The following is a 20,067-nucleotide window of genomic DNA, read 5'->3' as shown; positions in this document are numbered from 1 at the left end:
GCCTGTTTCATTAACCTGTTTAGACTCCTAATAATAACAGCAGAGAGGAGCCTTCAAAGAATTATGTTCGCTGATTTTTAGCAAGCCAGACCCTATGATGGTAATGGCTTTTTTTTTTTTCTTATAAAATAGTTAACATTTTTGGTCCCCAGCTTTTCATTGGCAGCCACCTGTGACTTGAAAATCCCATTGGGCTTCCTGCCAGCTCTCTCCATTAGATGCCCATTGATTAAAACAGAGTGTTTTACTTGGGAACAGGGCTGGCTCTTGAGGGGGTATGACCTGTGCAGGGCACTTAGCAGGACTTTGGTTCAATGCTCTGTGGGCGCCATCTTGAAATTCATCATAATTTTTGTATAAGGGGCCAATTTGGCATTAGTCTCTGAATCATGTAGTCAGTCCTCCCTGGAGAATCATTTCTAAAAACCATGTCCCTATTTGTATTTTTGCTACTTAACTCCATCTATAAATCTGTATCTATTATATATTTGTACTTGGGAATAAAATGAGAATTATATTGTACTTAAAAAGAAACTGTGATAATCGTCAGATTTCTCTTCTTCAGGAATAAGTAATTATGTTGTTGTTCACACAGATCTTCTAAAGGGAAGGAGTGAGGACCTGAAACCAGACCCTTATCTTCGGAAGAGTCCCTCCCTGGAATCTCTGAGCAGACCCCCTTCTCTGGGCTTTGGGAACACTAGGCTGCTGAGTGCTTCCACTGGGGGCTTGAAACCACAGAGCAAACTCAGGTATCACATTTTCTTTTATGTTTTAAAGATTTATTTATTCATGTGAGAGAGAGAGTACATGCATAAGCAGGGATAGGGGCAGAGGGGGGAGGGAGAGAGAGAGAGAAAATCCTTAAGCAGACTCCCTGCTGAGTGAGGAGCCCAATGCAGGGCTTGATGTCATGACCCTGAGATCATGACCTGAGCCAAAACCAAGAGTTGGATGCTCAACTGACTGAGCCACCCAGACACCCCTCACATTTTAAACAGTGAGACATCTCTGGGCTGGTGACCTTGTATTCTTCCTTCTGTTTTATCCCCTATGGTCAGTTTACTTCCACGTCTTATTTCCTGAATGAAAACGACCATAACACAGTATACCTTCAATAGGGGGGGAACAGCAAGACTGTGCAAAGTGAAATAAGGGCTGTAAAAGCAGTTGTTTATGCAGACTCTTGGGGAATTGTTAGTTGGATCAAGAAGTCTGGAGAGAGGAAGCACATTTCTGCCAGGAGCCCTGCAAATGTCCCCATAAGGAGCTCTGCAAGGGAACTAGGGGTGTTTTTGTTTGGTTAGACTAGCTGAGTGCTTCATGAGGGCAGGAGTCCTGGCATACACATCATCAGCTGTCAGCATTGGCTAGAGAGGCAGATAGGTGGTCAGGATATCACTGCTGGAAAGGCAGGTTTGGAGTCACCCTGTGAATGGTCTTCTTGCCAAGGATAGAGGTTTGTATTCACTTTGGGAAAGCAGTGGGGAACCACTGCATTTATGGGATTTTGTTTTTTATTTTCAGTAGTGGTACAGTAAGCAGTGGCACATAGGAAGGATTGGAGGGACATTTTGAAGTCAGCACTGAAAGAGCACGTGAGCAGTGATGTGAGGGGTAGAGTGGGGGAGATAGGGAACAGAGCCTACCGCGGCGGTCACCAGAGGCCGGGCTTGGCTCACACCTCTGCCACTTCCTCCTTGTTGGGTGCTCCTGCCCACCCGGGCCCAAGTAAGCCTCCTCCGGCTACTTCCCCCACACTCCCATCACTCGCTGCTTCGCCACGGGGAGTCAGTCTTTGAAAACATGGAGTGCATCCCATGCAAACCTTCTCAGAAACCTCCCATGACTCATCATGCACACTTCCACCCACATTCCTTGTGCTGTGCCTTCAGTTCCAGTTCTGCACAGCTCAGCCCCACCTAACTCACCTGCCAGTTTTATTCTCAGTCTTTGCAGCTAACTTGAGCATTTCTCATGGCTCACAGGGCTCTGGCCTGAATCATCTCCCTTCTGCTATTTCACACTTCTAAGTGCGTCCCCTCCAAAGTCGAACCTTCCACATGGCTATAGCAAGCCACCCTGGTGATATCGACACTCCCTTTTCCTGCCTTTAATGTCTTACACTCATTTGGGTATTTATTTATTTTATTATTATTTTTTTAAATTTATTTATTCATGAGAGATGCAGAGAGAGAGAGAGAGAGAGGGAGAGAGAGAGGCAGAGACACAGGCAGAGGGAGAAGCAGGCTCCATGCAGGAAGCCTGATGTGGGACTGTATCCTGGGACCCCAGGATCAGACCCTGGGCTGAAGGCAGCTCTAAACCGCTGACCCATCTGGGCTGCCCTCATTTGGGTATTTAATTAACCGTTGCGGTGTGTGTGTGTGTGTGTGTGTGTGTGCGTACCTTTGTCCACATTTATTTAGGCTGTACTTTACTAGACAGTATCTACTCTATCTCACTCTTTGATCTCTTTCCCAGCCCCCTGTGCCATGCTATACACACAGAACTGCATTCAGTTGGTGCTTTTATATAGGTAGATGGATGAATATACAAAACTGGCCGCTTTAGTAGTAAGAGCTGTTTAACAAACATTCTAACTACCATTGTATTATAAAAGGATTTTATGAAAGCCTGAATAAGTTCAGCTCGTGTCATATCTTTGGGTGTAGCCTATATTTGGACCCAAATAGATGAAGTCATATCTTTCAGAGATTTAACTTAAAGCCCCAGATGCTACATATCAGTCTTGTTTATGCTAAGAGATTTAAATGATCAAAACTAGTTTTAAGGACCAGAATTAGTGCTGTTCTGAAAGTGCTCTTTTCTTTATGCCATACATGTGTGCAAAAAGGCTATGTGTATATTAATAGGTGATTTATATTATACCCTTCATCAAGAAAGATTAAATTAGTGGAAATTAATGTGTTATTTTATTTTTGTGTTCACATCATTGAGACAAACAAATGACAAGATAGAAATCACTTGTTTTGGAAGTTCTCATCCTATTCTTATTAATTTGGAGGGGGCATCATATCTAATTAACTTTTTTTTTTAAAGAAACCTGTTCAGTAAGTGTTTTAATCATCCACTGGTACAGAAATTTTTCTGAACCTTCATTTCAGTCTGCCCTTGCTTGTCAGACCTAGAAATTCAGTTCTTTTCTTTTTTAAAGATTTTATTTTTTATTTTTTTAAAGATTCCATTTATTTATTCATGAGAGGCACAGAGAGAGATAGAGAGAGAGAGAGAAAGGCATACACACAGGCAGAGGGAGAAGCAGGCTCCATGCAGGGAGCCCAACGTGGGACCTGATCCTGGGTCTTCAGGATCACGCCCTGGGCCAAAGGCAGGCGCTAAACACTGAGCCACTCAGGGATCCCCTAGAAATTCAGTTTTAAGCGATGAAGTAACAAACACAGGCAAAGTCACCCAAACTTTGTAGTTAACAGCCACTCTGACCACAGAAACTCATGGACTTAAGTTGACACATATGCCAGGTACAAGGAACAGCAGCCATCAAATTACACAAGAAAAAAAAAATTTTTTTAAGATTTTATTTATTTATTTATTTATTTATTTATTTTTACATATTTTTTTAATTGGAGTTCAGTTTGCCAACATATAGCATAACACCCAGTGCTCATCCCATCAAGTGCCCCCCTCAGTGCCTGTCACCCAGTCACCCCAACCCCCCGCCCACCTCCCTTTCCACCACCCCTTGTTCATTTCCCACTTAGGAATCTCTCATGTTCTGTCTCCCTTTCTGATATTTCCCACTCATTTTTTCTCCTTTCCCCTTTATTCCCTTTCACTATCTTTTATATTCTCCAAATGAATGAGACCATATAATGTTTGTCCTTCTCCGACTGACTTGTTTCACTCAGCATAATACCCTCCAGTTCCATCCACGTTGAAGCAAATGGTGGGTATTTGTCATTTCTAATGGCTGAGTAATATTCCATTGTATACATATACCACATCTTCACAAGAAAAATTTTAATGCAAGTAGGAAGTTTTCTTAAAAATCTCTCTACTGGGCAGCCCAGGTGGCACAGCAGTTTAGCTCTGCCTTCAGCCCAGGGCATGATCCTGGAGTACCGTGATCAAGTCCCACGTCAGGCTCCCTGCATGGAGCCTGCTTCTCCCTCTGCCTGTGTCTCTGCCTCTCTCTCTCTGTGTCTCTCATGAATAAATAAATAATATCTTTAAAAAAAAATCTCTGTACCTCGGGACGCCTGGGTGGCTCAGTGGTTGAGCTTCTGCTTTTGGCTCAGGTCGTGATCACAGGGTCCTGGGATCAAGTCCCACATTGGGCTCCCTGCGGGGAGCCTGCTTTTCCCCCTACCTATGTCTCTGCCTCTCTTTTTGTGTCTCTCACAAATAAATAAAATAAGAAAAAAAAAGAAACTTATTTTCTCTTTTTTATGATTTTCTTTTTTTTAATATTTTATTTATTTATTCATGAGAGACAGAGAGAGAGAGAGAGAGAGAGGCAGAGACACAGAGACACAGGCAGAGGGAGAAACAGGCTCCATGCAGGGAGCCTAACGTGGGACTCGATCCCGGGTCTCCAGGATCACACCCTGGGCTGAAGGCGGCGCTAAACCACTGAGCCACCCGGCTGCCCTTATGATTTTCTTAATAACATTTTCTTTTCTCTAGCTTGCTTTATTGTAAGAATACAGTATATAATATACAAAATATGTGTTAATCGACTATATGTTATCCATAAAGCTTCCTGTCAACAGTGGGCTATTAGTAGTTAAGTTTTGGGAGAGTCAAAAGTTGTACATGGATTTTCAACTGTGTACAAGGTCAGCTCCTCTTATTCCCATGTTGCTCAGGGGTGAACTGTCCTCTTAAATTGTACCTGTTAACAGTTGATGTTCCAGAGACACACCACCCTTCTGTTCTTGTTTACTTCCTGCACCTACATGCTTTTCTAACCATGAGGACTAGAATTCTCATTTCATGGTATTCATCACAGAAGAAACTGTGTGATCTTAAATCCCTTGTTAATATGTGGATAATCTTAGGTAGCATAAAAATTAACATAGATATCTATAGCAAATCGAGAAGGGGGCCCCTAAGCTCTTGCTCTTAGAATGCTCTCCTGTATTAATTAGTAAAATCACTTCCTTCGGGTAAGCTGGTGCTCAGAATTGAGTCAATATAGTACAGCCTGAGGAGTACCACCGTTGGAGTGTACAAAGACCCTCTTTTGAGTCATTTTTACTGACTTTCATCTTGTAATCTCCCTTCCCATCACTTCTCATAAGCAGCCAGTCTGGTGTCTCTAAATCCCCTTTTGGTCTACCTTTTATGGGTTATATAGATATAGGTGTTGCCTTGAAACATGTGGGGATTTTTTCTATGGTGTCTTTAATTAAAATGATACTGTATGTAAGTAAATGATGGGCTAGATGGGTGGAGCCAACAGGTGGATTTAAAAAAACAAAAACCAAGACCAATCTCTTTCCAGACTTCCAGTAGCCAAGAAGTACAATTTAATTTTTCTTTCGATTCGTGAGATGTAATAAGATACATTATTAATATGGCTGATTTGGTTGTTTCTCTCAAGTCTCACTGGATAGACCTAGACTTTCGCTTTTCTAATCTAGCTATTTCTTTCTTGTATACTTGAGAGCTTTAAAAATTAGCATCTTATCTTTACTGTGTGCTCTTCTTTCTAACTAGTGTGGAAAGGAGAGACCCTCTGGCTGCCTTGGCCCGGGAATATGGCGGCTCCAAGCGCAATGCTCTCCTGAAATGGTGCCAGAAAAAGACAGAAGGCTATGCGGTAAGTGACAGCGTCAGCCAGCTTCCAGCCAGCTCTGGGCAGCAGCAGTCCTGTGCATGCATATGCTTGGTGTATAATTGCTGTCCTTCTATTCTCCCTAGGGAGGGCTGCCAGTAGTAGTAGGGTTTGCTCTGGTGCCCAGACAGAGGCAAAAGGGACTGAATGCCAGTTTGTGCTCTGCCTAGCAAACTGTGTCCTGCTCCTTGTGGAAAGGGGCACCTTTTTCTGTGCTCAGAGGAGATACGAGCTCCACAAACAGTGCGCCCACCAGGCTGCTTCAGTCCAGGGAGATGGCTTTTGCTGAACCACTGTCCCAAAGAGGGTGCCTTCCCCTAATTTAAACAAAGGTCTCATTTTGATGGGCCTTCAGAATTTTTCTGTGTACACTTTAAGAGCTGTTTGCATTTAGTTTAAAGTTTCAGCTTATTAGGACAGTGTTTGTTTTCTGGAGAAGTTATATGAGGAAGTAATATTCCATATAAGTGTAAGCTTTGTTATTATGAAATATCATATACAAAGATAAAAATTCATCAAATATAAGCTGTAGTTTCATGGGTTATTATGCAGTGAAAACCCATGCCATCCTTACATCCAGGAATAGAGCATTACCAGTTCCCCCAAACCTTTTATGTGACTTTCTGATCCTAGCCCCTTACCACTCCCAAAGATAACTGTTGTCCTCAACTCTTTTCCTCATAGTTTTCCACAAAAAGCAGGCATCCCTAAGTGGTATATTTGTTTTGCCTGCATAACTTTACATAAATGCAATCCGAAACTGTAATGTCTGCATCTGGCTTTTCTCATACAGTAGTATTAGCGCTTACGCAGTTTGTTCATTTTCTTCACTCTTTGAAACCTATTGTGTGATCATACCCATTATTTATTTGCCCATTCTGTTCTTGCTGGACAGATGAGTTATTTCCAGTTCAGGGCTATCATACATAGAGCTGGTAAGTTCTTGTGCATGTCTCTTGGAACGTGTGCTCATTCTTTCTAGATCTACACCTAAAAATGGAATTACTGGGCCATCAGGTATGCATATATTCAAGCACAGTGGATAGTGCCAAACAGGTTTCTGAAGCAGTTGTAGTTTACCTCCCACCAGCAAATGATGAGAGATCCATTTCTTTGCATTCTCACTGACAACACCAGTCTTGTTACTCCTCATCTTTGGATAAGTGTGTAATGGGTATCTCCTTGCGGTTGGGATTTGCACTTCCCTACTGGCTGGTGAGGCTGAGAACTTTTCCACATGCTAACTGGACATCTGGGTAGTCTCTGTTGGGATGTGCTCTCCAGGTCTCTTGCCCATTTTAAAATCAGATTATCTTTCTTTTCCTTGTAGCTTTCAGGATCTCTTTATATATTCTGGATAACCCTCCTTTGTCAAATAGATGTATTGCAGATATCCCTGGGGTGGCTTGAACTTTCACTTTTTTGTTGAACCAAGTCTTTAATTTTAATCAAGTCTCATTTATTAGTCTTTTTCCCGTGGTTACTGCTTTTTGCATCCTGTCTCAGAAATCTTTGTTCCAAAGACACGAAGATATTCTCCAGTGTTTTCTTCTATAAGTTGGATTGTGTTCCCTTTCCCATTAAATAGCCACCCTCTTTAAAATTGCTGTCTCCACGATGCCTGGCTGGCTCAGTCAGTAGAGCATGTGATTCTTGATCATGGGATCATGAGTTCAATTCCCACTTTGGGTACAGAGATTACTTACATACATACATACATACATACATAAATTTTAAGTAATAAAAATAAAATAAAACTGCCATCTCTTCCTTCTTCCCCACTCAGGCCCCACTTTCTCATACCCCACTTTACCCCACTTTGCTAAAAATCCTGAAGATTCTGGCACCACAACAGTAGTAGGGACAGAGAAAGAAAGAAACTAGCAAGGAAACAAGGCCTTGGCCAAGAGCTGGCCCAGAATCATCTGCAGCAGCAGGGCTGGGTGGGATTGCCTTTGCAATAGCAGGAGTCAAGTGTCTTAAGATCAGATTCTAGCCAAGAATATAAGTGTTTTGTGTCTTTTGTTTCTTAAGATTTTATTTATTTATTCATGTGAGACACAGAGAGAGAGAGGCAGAGACACAGGCAGAGGGAGAAGCAGGCTCCCTGCAGGGAGCCCAGTGAGGGACTCAATCCCAGGACCCCAGGATCACAACCTGAGCTGAAGGCAGATGCTCAACCACTGAGCCACCCAGGCGTCCCGTATTTTGTGTCTTTGACATTACTCCCCCCCCCCCCTTTTTTCTGATAAAAAAGAAAAAGAAAAAAATTAGTTCACTTAATGGCCAGTAATAGAGACTCCCAGAGTATAAGCTTGTTTCCAACATACTGTTTTCTCTTTTACCTGCTCTGTGCCCTCTCTGCTTCAGCCCATTCTCAGGGTCAAAACCAGCCCATAAAGAAAGGCCACCCCAATGACAGCATCCCTCGGCATGTCAGCCACGCTGCCGAGGAAATGGAAAAGCTTAAGGAGTGGAGGGGAGAGAACGCTGATTTGGGGAGGCTTAGTGGAGGAGGAGGAGGATTGGTAACAAAACTGAAGCCAAGAAAGGCCAGAAACAAGGTGTTGGCCTTGGCTGAGCCACATATGCTCACTGATGCTTGACAGAGCCATCTCTTCCCACCTTATAGAAGCAGAGCAAGGGAAGTGCTAGATACACACAAAAAGACGATTAAAATCTCCAGAAGGAATTGGCCCTTCAGCACCTAGTATTGTTGTAATTAGATTGCAGGGAGGGATTGATTATACAATCATATATTTCCTGTCATGAGAGTGAGAGTTTTATTTCCTGCTATAGTGATTTTTTTTTGTTTTGCTTTTGAACATCTTGAACTAGTTTTCAAAGCATTTTACACTTGATGAAACCCAAAACTCAATTCTGCCCAAAGAGTATTTTTCATTCACCATTAAATCTCTGTAAATTTAGAGGGAAACATAAATCATATGTGTCTGATTTATTTACTCCTTACAAAATATCCTCTGTCTAGACCTGTTTGTCTGAGACGCCTCTTAAGCCTTCTAAAGCTTTATTCTTTCCGACTCAGGAAGCCAAAAATAAATTGTAGAAAACTCAGACAGCTCAGTTTTAAAAAAAAAGAAAGAAAGAAAGAACAACTGGTAGCCATGTGCATTTTCATTTGAAAGAACTTTCTTTTTAGCCAAAGTATAGCATGATAGGTTCTGTTAAAACTCTCCATATATTACTAAAAAAAAAAAAAGAACTCTCCATATATTAATTCAGTGAGTGTTTATTGAGGGGTCTGTTTGGTGCCACATTATCTTTTAGATCCTGAAAAATCAACAGTGAATGAATCACGCAGAATTTCTGTTCTTGTCAGGCTTTCATCTTCACAGGGAGTGACAAATTCAAATTTAAAAGTAAAATATGTACTATATTAGAGTGTCCTGTGGAGAGAAGTCCAAGGAGGAGGATTAGGAATGCTGGCTGGACACCATTGTCATACAGAGGTTGGGGAGGTGACATTTGAGCAGAAGCTTACCTCACCTGAGGAAGGTGAAGACTTGTGTGTTTTCATCAAGGTTTATCCCACTCCAGGTACTAGGTCAGAATGAGGACATCATCACTTTAGCAACTGCATGAGTTGGAATTTAGGTAACACAGGGTAGCAGGACTGAAAAGTTAGAACAGTGGGTCAGACCCGCTGCTGAGTTTCAGTGTCTCGAGGTAGCCCAAGGACTGAGATCCTGTGGAGGAACATGAACACACACTCAGCCCAGAGCGAGGCCCACACTAAGCAAAGTGGAGACCTTTCTAGACATTCTACTCAACTCAGATTTCTTTTTCTTTTTTTTTTTTTTTAAGATTTTTATTTATTTGAGAGAGAGAGAGACAGAGATAGTGAGCAAGGAGGAGAGAGAGAAGCAGGCTCCGTGCTGAGCAAAGAGCCAGAACTGAGGCTAAGTCCCAGGACCCTGGGATTGTGACCTGAGCCAAGGGCAGATGCTTAATTGACTGAGCCACCAGGCACCCCTCAACTCAGATTTCCCTGGCTTTTTTTTTTTTTTTAAGTCAGGTTTCCAGGAAGGCCTTGCAAATTATTCCCAGTCCATGGGCTTCATGTTAACTACATCCCAAGCTATGGTTAGATCTGACCCATGGAACCCTACATTCCCTTTTTAAATCTGCTTTTAATTTTTTCTTTGGGGTTATGACATAAATTTACATCTTTCATGTAATTACCAGAAAGGGTTCTCAAGGGGCTAGAAGACAAGGTGGTAGATGTGTAGGCAGGGTGACCCTCACCCTTAAATAATCTCCTCCTTACATATGGCTAAAGGGAGACCTAACACATGAACCTTTAAAAGCCAGGAGTTTGCTCTGAAGCATCATAAAGACTCAGTGCACTAATAATGGGCTTGAAAGTAAAGGGGGTGGTACATCAATAGCCCAGAGAGGCCCCTGCCCCTGACTGATAGCCAGCAGGGAACCCAGGATTTTCTAGCGCTAAGGGTCCAAGTACTGAGGTCCTATCAATACCCAGAAAACACCATGGGGGGGGGCGCTTTGCAGGGTGAAGTCAGCCAGTTTGGTGCTGCCGTGTCCTCTGCAGTTCTCTCCCCATCCTGATGTCCTCAGACCCTTAAGTCCTGATGTCCTTAAGAATGGTGAGTGTGCTTGGCCTTCTGCCCTCCCTTAGCTGAGGGACCTGACCTGTGATGCACTGTGATGAGTGGGTGGAATTCAGCTGTAAATCTCTGCAAAGTCCTCGTCCCTCCCAAGAAGCATGACTAGATGCAGCCACCCCATGTGTCTGCAGGTGGCACCTTGGCTGTGTTCCTAGGGCCCTGCCATGCTCTGCTCCGTGTGGCCAACACTGGTGATTGACTTGGTTTAGCGTATAGGTACAGATTACCTACATCTCACTTACCTCTCAAAAGCTAGAATCTGTAACTTTTAGCATGTTGGTGCAGGTTGAGTTTTAAGGTTTTAATGGCCTCAGATTTCAAGAGTCAAATGAAAACATTGGAGTTGTGTTATAGTAGCAAGAAATGTGTAAAATGATATTCAAGTTCTCTCCATTGGGAAATATAATTTGAAAAGAGTTTGGCCAGAAATGGCCAATTATTTTCATTGCTTTCAAAGTCACTGGTGTCGTTTTCTTTGGATGTATAACAAAGTACCAGACTCAGTGACTTAAAACACCTGTTTATGAGCTCACAGTTCTTAGAGGTCAGAAGCCCAGCACCATGTAGCTTAAAATCAAGTGTCAATTGCACGATATTCTCACCTGGAGGCTCTGGGGAAGAATCCATCCTGTGTCTTTTAGGTTGGTGGCAGGTTCCCTGCAGTTTTAAGACCAAGACCCCCATTTTTCTTGCCAGGTGTCAGCCAAGGTCACACCAAGCAACTGGAGGCTGCTCAGGTTCTTTCCACGTGATCCCCTCCATTCTCAGTCGGTCTGTAGCAGCCATCACATCCTACACACTTTGATACTTCAGATCTCTGACTTCTGCCTCCAGCCCGAGAAAACTCTGCTTTAATAAAGCCTCATGTGATGAGGTTAGGCCCACCCAGAGAATCTTCCTGTTTTAAGGCCAGTTCATTAGCAGGCTTAATTCAATCTGTCAGATCCTTTTACCACGTCATATAACATGATCACAGGAGAAATACCGGGGGCAGGGTAGAGATCATGGGGGTGTCTTAGAATTCTTCCACCCAGGAGCACCTGGGTGGCTCAGGGGGTTAAGCATCGAACTTGTTTTCAGCTCAGGTCATGATTTCAGGGTCATGAGATTGAGCCCCATGTCAGCTCCACCCTCAGTGAGGAGTCCGCTTGAGATTCTCTCTCCTTCTCCCTCTGCCCCTCCCCCTACTCATGCTCTCAATTAATGTTTAAAATTTTTTAAAGATATTATTTATTTATTCATGAGAGACATACAGAGAGAGGCAGAGACACAGGCAGAGGGAGAAGCAGGCTCCCTGTGGGGAACTCGGTGCAGGACTCGATCCCAGGATCCTGGGATCATGACCTGAGCCAAAGACCGATGGTCAACCACTGAGCCACCCAGGTGCCCTAAATAAAATATTTAAAAAAAAAAAATTCTGCTGCCCAGCTCTGTTTTCAGTGCTGACTACACTTCAAATCACCGAGGAGTTTTTATGAAATAGTATGCCTGGGCCTAACCCCAGATCTCAGGAATTAGGGTCTCACCAGCAGGGATTCTGGGCCTCCGTTCACTCTGATGTGTAGGCAGCCTTGAAAACTTCAGGTTAAAAGCCTCTCATCTGCCTACAAAAACCCTTTCAGTTCTGGATCTCAACTTGCCAAAAGCCTGTGTGTTGTAAAAAATAAGAAGCACCAGAGGACACGAACTTCAAACACACTAATGTCCTGAAGAAGACATCATCGGTTTACAATCTAGGAAAAGTGAATAATCTGACCATGAGGAAGAAACTATGTGATTCTGTCACTCCGTGATCCCAGCCACTCCACTCTTTTAGTTTTCTGTTGCTGTGATTTACTACAAATTTAGTAGCTGAGGCAACACCCATTTATTACTAGCTCACCACTTTGTGGATTAGAAGTCCTGGTGATCTCAGTGGGGCTCACGCCTCTGGATGTCAGGGCGGATGTCATGGGGTCAGCTGGGCTCTTCCCTGGAGGCCCTGGGCCAGAACCAGCTTCCCTAAGCTTACTAAGGTCATTCAGGATGTTGGCAGAACTCATCCTTTTAAATTTGCCCTTTGACCTTGACTGAGTCACCAGTGTTGGCCACACCTAGTGGAGCACAGCAGGGCCCTAGGAACACAGCCAAGGTGCCACCTGCAGACACATGGGGTGGCTGCATCTAGTCATGCTTCTTGGGAGGGACGAGGACTTTGCAGAGATTTACAGCTGAATTCCACCCACTCATCACAGTGCATCACAGGTCAGGTCCCTCAGCTAAGGGAGGGCAGAAGGCCAAGCACATTCACCATTCTTAAGCCTAGCTGAGGTCTGAGGACATCAGGATGGGGAGAGAACTGCAGAGGACACGGCAGCACCAAACTGGCTGACTTCACCCTGCAGAGCGCCCCCCATGGTGTTTTCTGGGTATTGATAGGACCTCAGCACTGGGACAACTTAGGGCTAAAAAGTTCCTGTTGGCCCACAGACACCACGGAGGACAAGCGTTCATAGTTAGATTTAGATTTAGTAGAGGCACGGCTATTTCAAACACCACTACAAAGGTTAGACCTAACGATTCTGAAGGTCTCCGGCAAACGAGAAAAATCTACACCACATGCGTTTAAAGACAGAGCTGTGGGTTATACATTTCAAGTCTCTAGAGTTCATTTACTGCTTAAGTAAACCTCCATTTTCTGATGACATATTCTGTATGTTGATAAGTAAATTCTATTTCTTGTAACCTCTTCCATAAGCTCTGTTGCCAGAGTACACTTCAAAGTTAAAGGCTTAATTCCTGAGAGATTAAACAATAAATTTTTGGTGAATAGTTGAATAGCCCAGGGTTCCTTACTCCTTCTCAGGAAACTGAACAAAATAACATTTTGGACAGTAATAGAAGCTCCATAGGTTTAAACTCAAAGAAGACCTTTGCCCTTTCCAGTGTTTTTCTTCACAATGCTTCTGTCATCCTTAGTGTATAAATATCCTCTAACCATCTCTTCCTTATCTATACTAAGATAATTTGAGTAAGATAATTTAGTTGTCAACAAGACTGTTTTTTCCCCAAATCAACCCATCATGTAGCATTGTAAGTCACATTTTACCTTTTAATTTTAACCAAGACTGGATCAAAGTTTGAGGGGCTTCTCATTCTCCTTCACGAGTGCTGAGACCAGAGGAGTGAGATGCCAAGCACTAATGGGACCTGGTTGTGGCTGCAGGGGCAGCGGTGGTTAAGAACTGGATGCTGCTATCGCCTTAGGAGTCATGTGGCATTGGGCTCAGGCCAGCAGCTCAGGAGGGGGCTCCCAACAGTTCTAATTCAGCGTAGTTTCTGGGAGAACATCGTGGGGACACTTCCAACACCTCAGGTGAATATCGAGCATGGGATAATCAGACTAGTTTTAGTCCAAGGTTGGGGTGTTGGCGGGGGTCACCAAACAGATTTTATAAAAACATGCACATACTCAGCAAATATATACTAAACACCTGCTGGATCCTGTACTCAGCAAATCAGGTCTAGACAGACAGCAAAATGAGACAGACAACAAAGAAAGAAAAGAGATGGGCCAGGGAAATAGCCCCAAGAACTGCATGGAGCAGGACAATGTGGGGTGCCTAGATTGGGTAGGCCTGTCTCAGTAGGTGATGTGTACCCTCAGACCAGAATGACAAGAAGAGCCAACCCTGCAGAGATGAGATAGAAGGAGTCCCAGGCGGAGGGAATAGTTAGTGTAAGGGGTTTTGGGCAGAAAACAGCCTGATGTGTTACAGGGACAGAATGCAGGCCAGCGTGTCTGGGCTGACGGTGGGCAAGGTACAGGGTAGATCAGAACCAGGCTGGAGAGTGGTTCATGGGTTCATTTCAGGTGGAAATTGGGCTCCAGGGTTCTGAGTGGGAGTTTAAGCACAAAAAGAGGGCTGGTAGGTTGGCTTTTGCCATGCCCCCATGGAGAGTGGTTACACCTGAAGGCATGCACACCTCTGCCCTGGGTGTTCCCTTGCATTCCTCCCTGGTCTCCAAGGGAATTGGACTAATAGTCTTGTCTTCCCAGAGATTTGAATACCTTCTCTGTAGGACAGGCTCTGACAGCCTTCTGGCTGGGGTCCTTGAGCTCAATATTGTAAACTACATATAAATTTTTTAAAAATTTAATCACTAACAGGCATAATAGTTATAAATAGCCAAAAAACATTTTTTAATTCTTTTTTTTTTTTTTTTTTTTTTTTTTTTTGCGATGGTGGGAGCGAAGGGGAGGGGCAGAAGGAAAGGGGGAAAGAGAATCTTTTCTTTTCTTTTTTTTGGGGGTGGGGGGGGGGAGAGAATCTTGAGCAGATTCCATACTCAGCACAGAGCCCAACACAGGGCTCCATCTCACGTCCCTGAGATATGACCTGAGCCAAAACCAAGTCAGACTGACTGAGCCACCCAGGCACTTCAAATAACCAAAAATTATTTTACAAACTTTAAGCATTGTTCACTCTCATTTATAATCAAAGAAATACAAATAAAAGAAGGAGATGTCATTTCTTTGCTTACCATAATGGAATTTCTTGTTTGTTTTTGTTTTTGTTTTTTTTTTAAGTGATGAGCTGAGCAAAATCAGAATCCTACTTCTACCATTGGTAGGAATGTAGATGAATCCCATCTTTGGGGAGGGAAATGTAGCAGTTGTATCAGGAATCTCAAAATCAGTGTGCCCTGTAATACAAATTATGTTAGTAGGCATTTATTTCAAAGAGGTAATTATGGATGCTAATGAAAATATAATTTCAGCCAAGTTTATTATAGTTTTATTATTTAACATCATTTTGCGAAAACTGGAAGTCATACAAATTTCCAACAAGAGACAAATCAGGGATCCCTGGGTGGCGCAGCGGTTTAGCCCCTGCCTTTGGCCCAGGGTGCGATCCTGGAGACCCGGGATCGAATCCCACATCAGGCTCCCGGTGCATGGAGCCTGCTTCTCCCTCTGCCTATGTCTCTGCCTCTCTCTCTCTCTCTCTCTCTCTCTCTCTCTCTCTCTTTGTGACTATCATAAATAAATAAAAATTTTAAAAAAAGAGACAAATCAAATAAATTATGATGTATGTGTATAATGGAATATTATAAAGCCTTTAAAAATCATGCTTTGGGCAAATATATATAAAGGCACTGGAAAAAATGTACACACTACATTAAGTCAAAAATCAGATTTTAAAGTAGTCTGTATAGTATAATTCCAATTCTATAAAAAGGAATTTATACAAATGTTAAACAAATGTTAGCAGTGATTATTTCTGGCTAAATACTAAAATTTATTCATGCTTTCCTATAGTATTTCATTTTCTACACTGAGCATGTTGATTCTTAACAAAAAAAAAAAAATTAATTGCATGTTTTTAAAGAAAGAAGCCAGCTGCAAAAATTCATATTCCGTGATTCTGCATATATGAGATGTCCAGAGTAGGCGAATTCAGGGAGTTGGAAAGCAGATCAGTGGTTGCCAGGGGTTGTGGGGATGGGAATCAAGAGTAACTGGGCCCAGGCTTCCTTTTGGGGCTGATGAAAATGTTCTGAGATTAGACAGTGGTAGTAGTTGCACAACCTTATAAATATACTAAAAGCTACTGGATTGTACATTTCAACAAGTTAACCTCATGGTATGTGAATTATATCTCAGTGAAACTATTGTTTTCTTTTTTTTTTTTTAACTATTGTTTTTTAAAAACAGCATTAAGAAGAACTTAAGTTGGGCATCAGGGAGGTTACAGATAAAGGGTAGATAGGGATGGGTAGGAAACTAAAATTCAAATTTGAAATCTTACCAAATATAACCTTAAAAAGCATACCCATGTACTACTTTGTATATTAAAAACTAATTGAGGGGCGTCTGCAGTGGTTGAGCATCTGCCTTTGACTCAGGTCATGATCCTGCAGTCCTGAGATCAAGTCCTGAGTTGGGCTCCCTGCTCAGCGGTTGTCTGCTCCTCCCTCTCCCTCACCCGCTGCTTGTGCTCTCTCTGTCAAATAAATAAATAAAATGTTAAAAAAAAACTAATTGAAATAAAACAATAAAACATAGAAATGCACAGGGTATTGGTACTCTCTGATTTTTATTTGGGATCTGAGATTCATAGGTATTCACTTTATTATGAATCATAAACCAAATATATTCTTTGCATCAAACATATATTATGCATATATTATGACAGGGGGCACCTGTGTGGTATAGTCAATTAAGTGCCTGCCTGCAGCTCAGGTCATGATCTTGGGGTCCTGGGATTGAGTCCCCTGTTGGGCTTCCTGCTGTGCTGAAAGACTGGCCTTGAGGAGCCTGTAGGATTGGTTCCATTCACATCTCTTCTGTGCTATTTCAAAACCATGTGACAGTCAGCAAGTCAATGGAAGCAAAACACTGCATCTTTTTACATTAAAATATAAACATAAAAGATTGATAAAAACTTTTTTTTTTTCAGAAAAATGGCACTTTTCCAGGTGATGTCCTTCAAATCCCCTTACCTTGAATTTACAGGCTATAACTCAGAAGTTTCTTTTGGCCTGGCCCCATCTTATTTTTTAAAGACAGTAACGCAAAGTCTTGATCTTCTCAAAGCTTTTGCCACTTGAAATAGTGATAATGTAGGTCTGATCCTATAGTAATAATGTAGGTCTGATCCTATAACAGTAGATTTAAGATCAGTATTCTCCCCAGGGGCCAAATCTAGCCCACTACTTGTATTTTGTTTTTAAAGATTTTATTTATTCATTCATGAGAGACACAGAGAGAGGCAGAGACATAAGCAGAAGGAGAAACAGACTCGATCCTGGGACTACAGGATCATGCCCTGGGCTGAAGGCAGGTGCCAAACCGCTGAGCCACCCAGGGATCTCCCACTACTTGTTTTTATTAGAACACAGTTACAGTCATCCCGGTACACACTGCCTATAGCTCTTTTGTGCTACAACTGCAGAGTTGAGTTATAGTAGAGCCGTTTTGGCTATATGACCTACAAGCCAAAATTATTTACCATCTGGCCCTTTCCAGAAAAAGTTGGCTGACCCTTTCCTGCAATACAGATTTACACGAGTATCTTCTGTTACTCAAATCATACGTGGTTCTTGCATTTCAGATAGCAAGAGGCAAGTGTTAGCAAGAGACTTACTTAAAACCCTGAGTCTATGCGGTTTCCAAATTTGTGTTGCAAGAGTTGGGCTAGTAAGGGATAGTTATGGCACCAGGAAGGCACAAACAGACATCATTGAACCTGTTTTTAGCCCATGAGCCAGGAGCTGTATATTCTTCTCTATTAGAGAAAAAGCAATCTTTGTGTTGTCCAAAACAAATCTTATTTTGCATCTGGAAAGAACACCCAAGTTGCGGGCGGGCGACTTCTGTTTTTCTGTCTCTCAGTTCCCACAGACAAGTACTAGCATATGCTCGTCCAATAGCAAGCAGCCTGTGGAATATCAGGCCATGTGGAGCTCGATTTGTTGTTTTCTTTTTGGAGACAGGTCTCCTGAGGACCATATGCACAGTCCAAAGAACGTACAGTGCTTTGATCTATTTATTGTCATCAGAGTGGTTCTTTTCCTGATTTCATTATAAAGACAGATTCTCAATGGAAGATGAGTGTCACCATTGGCCTCTATTCTTTTCTTTTCTTTTCTTTTTTTTTTTTTTTGGCCTCTATTCTTTTGAGGCTTTTCTCACCCACTATCTCTGCTTCTGCAGCTGTTTGAGAGACATGATGGTTTGTGAAGATGTTTTTCAATGGCACCAGGCATTGTCTACAACCTGAGGCAACAGTAGAATCTGTTTGGAAAATAAAGACAAAAGGCATTATTTCCCAGGTTGTGGCGAACATACATTCAACTTCCAGCAATCCGGATTCCCAGGGGTTTTAGCTCATGCCTGGAAGCTCTGCTTCCTTGTCTCATTTGTGTGTGCATGCCCAGATAGAGGAGATCTTGAGTAATAAAAATTATTTCTGGAACAAAAGCATCAAAGGGTGTTGTAGAGATCCCTGTGAGATTGTTTGCATAGCAGATGGGGAGGGACTCATCCCACCTTTGTCAACAAATCTAACAAAGAAGCACTGCCGACTGGCACCAGGGTGGGCACCCAGCTGAAGCTGGGCCAATCAGCCTCTCTGTTGTTGCCACTGTGCAGAGAATCACGAATGCAACAGGCCTACCATGGCTGTGCCTACAAGGGCTACTCGCAAGGTGGCCCTTAACTGGTGTCTGGTAATTGGATTTGGGGAGCCTTCTCAGCATTCCCAGAACTGATGAGAGGCCCAGAAACCACTGTGGTTTCTGCTGAACACCTGCCTTCCCGCTGGGAGTCTGGAGTTTTGGAATGTGCTAGACAGAGGACGCCTACGTGACCAGCCCCTCTTATAAACCCAGGGCCAAGTCCCTAGTGAGCTTCCTTGATTGACAACACCACATGCATGTGGTCACAAGTCATTGGTGGGGGAATTAAGTCCACTGGAAGAGGACTCTTGGAAGCTTGCATCTTGTTTCCTTCAGACTTGACCTCACGTGGCTTTTCCCTTTGCAGTTTTGTAGCCTTTCATGGCCATAAACCCGTGAATAGCAGTAAATCTGTGTAGGCCTGTGCAGGTAGCCACATACTGAGTCTCTGAGTCCTCCTGCCAGTCTGAACTTGAGGTGGAGGTAGCCGAGGAGATGCCTCGCAGAGCCACACTGATCAGGAAAGCAGTAGAAGAAGCCTCTATAGGGACAGAAAACTCAACAAATGCATGGGGAGAAGTCCAGGCCATAAAATAGCTGGGACACCTTCCAATCCCCTGATTCCGGGTACTTGTCAAGACTCTATAGCAGCATCCTTTCAGATATCCTTAGTTTCTTTGAAACAAAATCCTTAGAACAGATTTCCACTTTGCTTCAGTTAGTTCCTGTTGGGTTTTGTTGCTTAAGGATCAAAAGGATCATAATTGATCATACAAAGGACCAAGACAAAAGGGTCATAACTGATCTTGTCTTTGGGTGTTTTCTGAATCTTTACACTAAGCATTAGTTCCTTTTATTATTAGAAATAAATGGTGTTGTTTGGTTTATTTATAGTTTTTCAATTAAAAAATCCTAGTTCTTTGGGGGGGAATGAAATGATATATTGTTATATTGTGTATAAACAGTGATGTAGGGGTGCCTGGGTGGCTCAGTGGGTTAAGCACCTACCTTCAGCTCAGATCATGATCCCAGAGCCCTGGGATTGAGCCCCCACATCAGGCTCCCTGCTCAGCAACCCCCTCTCCCCGCTCCCTCTTCTTCTCCCCCCTGCTTGTGCTCCCTCTCTCTTTCTCACTCTTTCTGTCAAATAAATCAAATGAAATCTTTAAAAAAAAAAATGACATAATTCCTACCCTACTGCTCAGTTCTCCTCTCTAAAAGTATCATTTTTTTTAAAGATTTATTTATTTATTTATTTATTCACGAGAGACACAGAGAGAGAGAGAGAGAGAGAGGCAGAGACACAGGCAGAGGGAGAAGCAGTCTCCATGCCAGGAGCCTGATGCAGGACTTGATCCCGGGACTTCAGGATCTCGCCCTGGGCCAAAGGCAGGCGCCAAACCGCTGAGCCACCCAGGGATCCCCTAAAAGTAT

At 42.9% G+C, this 20,067-nt stretch overlaps 1 protein-coding gene across 6 annotated transcripts in view; it reads left to right on the top strand.

Annotated features, from left to right (window-relative positions):
- Positions 1-20,067, top strand: part of SPECC1 (sperm antigen with calponin homology and coiled-coil domains 1) — a 279,082-nt gene that overhangs the window by 210,192 nt on the left and 48,823 nt on the right. For all 6 annotated transcript variants that reach the window (XM_026005582.2, XM_072730488.1, XM_072730487.1 and 3 more), the window contains 2 exons: positions 596-752; positions 5,704-5,806. In XM_026005582.2, the coding sequence (XP_025861367.2) occupies positions 596-752; positions 5,704-5,806 (260 nt within the window). The remainder of the gene's footprint in view (positions 1-595; positions 753-5,703; positions 5,807-20,067) is intronic.

Source organism: Vulpes vulpes, chromosome 12 (assembly GCF_048418805.1).
Source record: "Vulpes vulpes isolate BD-2025 chromosome 12, VulVul3, whole genome shotgun sequence".
NCBI lineage: Eukaryota > Metazoa > Chordata > Mammalia > Carnivora > Canidae > Vulpes > Vulpes vulpes.
The sequence above is the reverse complement of the archived record's forward strand: the minus strand, read 5'-3'. Positions and strand labels throughout refer to the sequence as shown.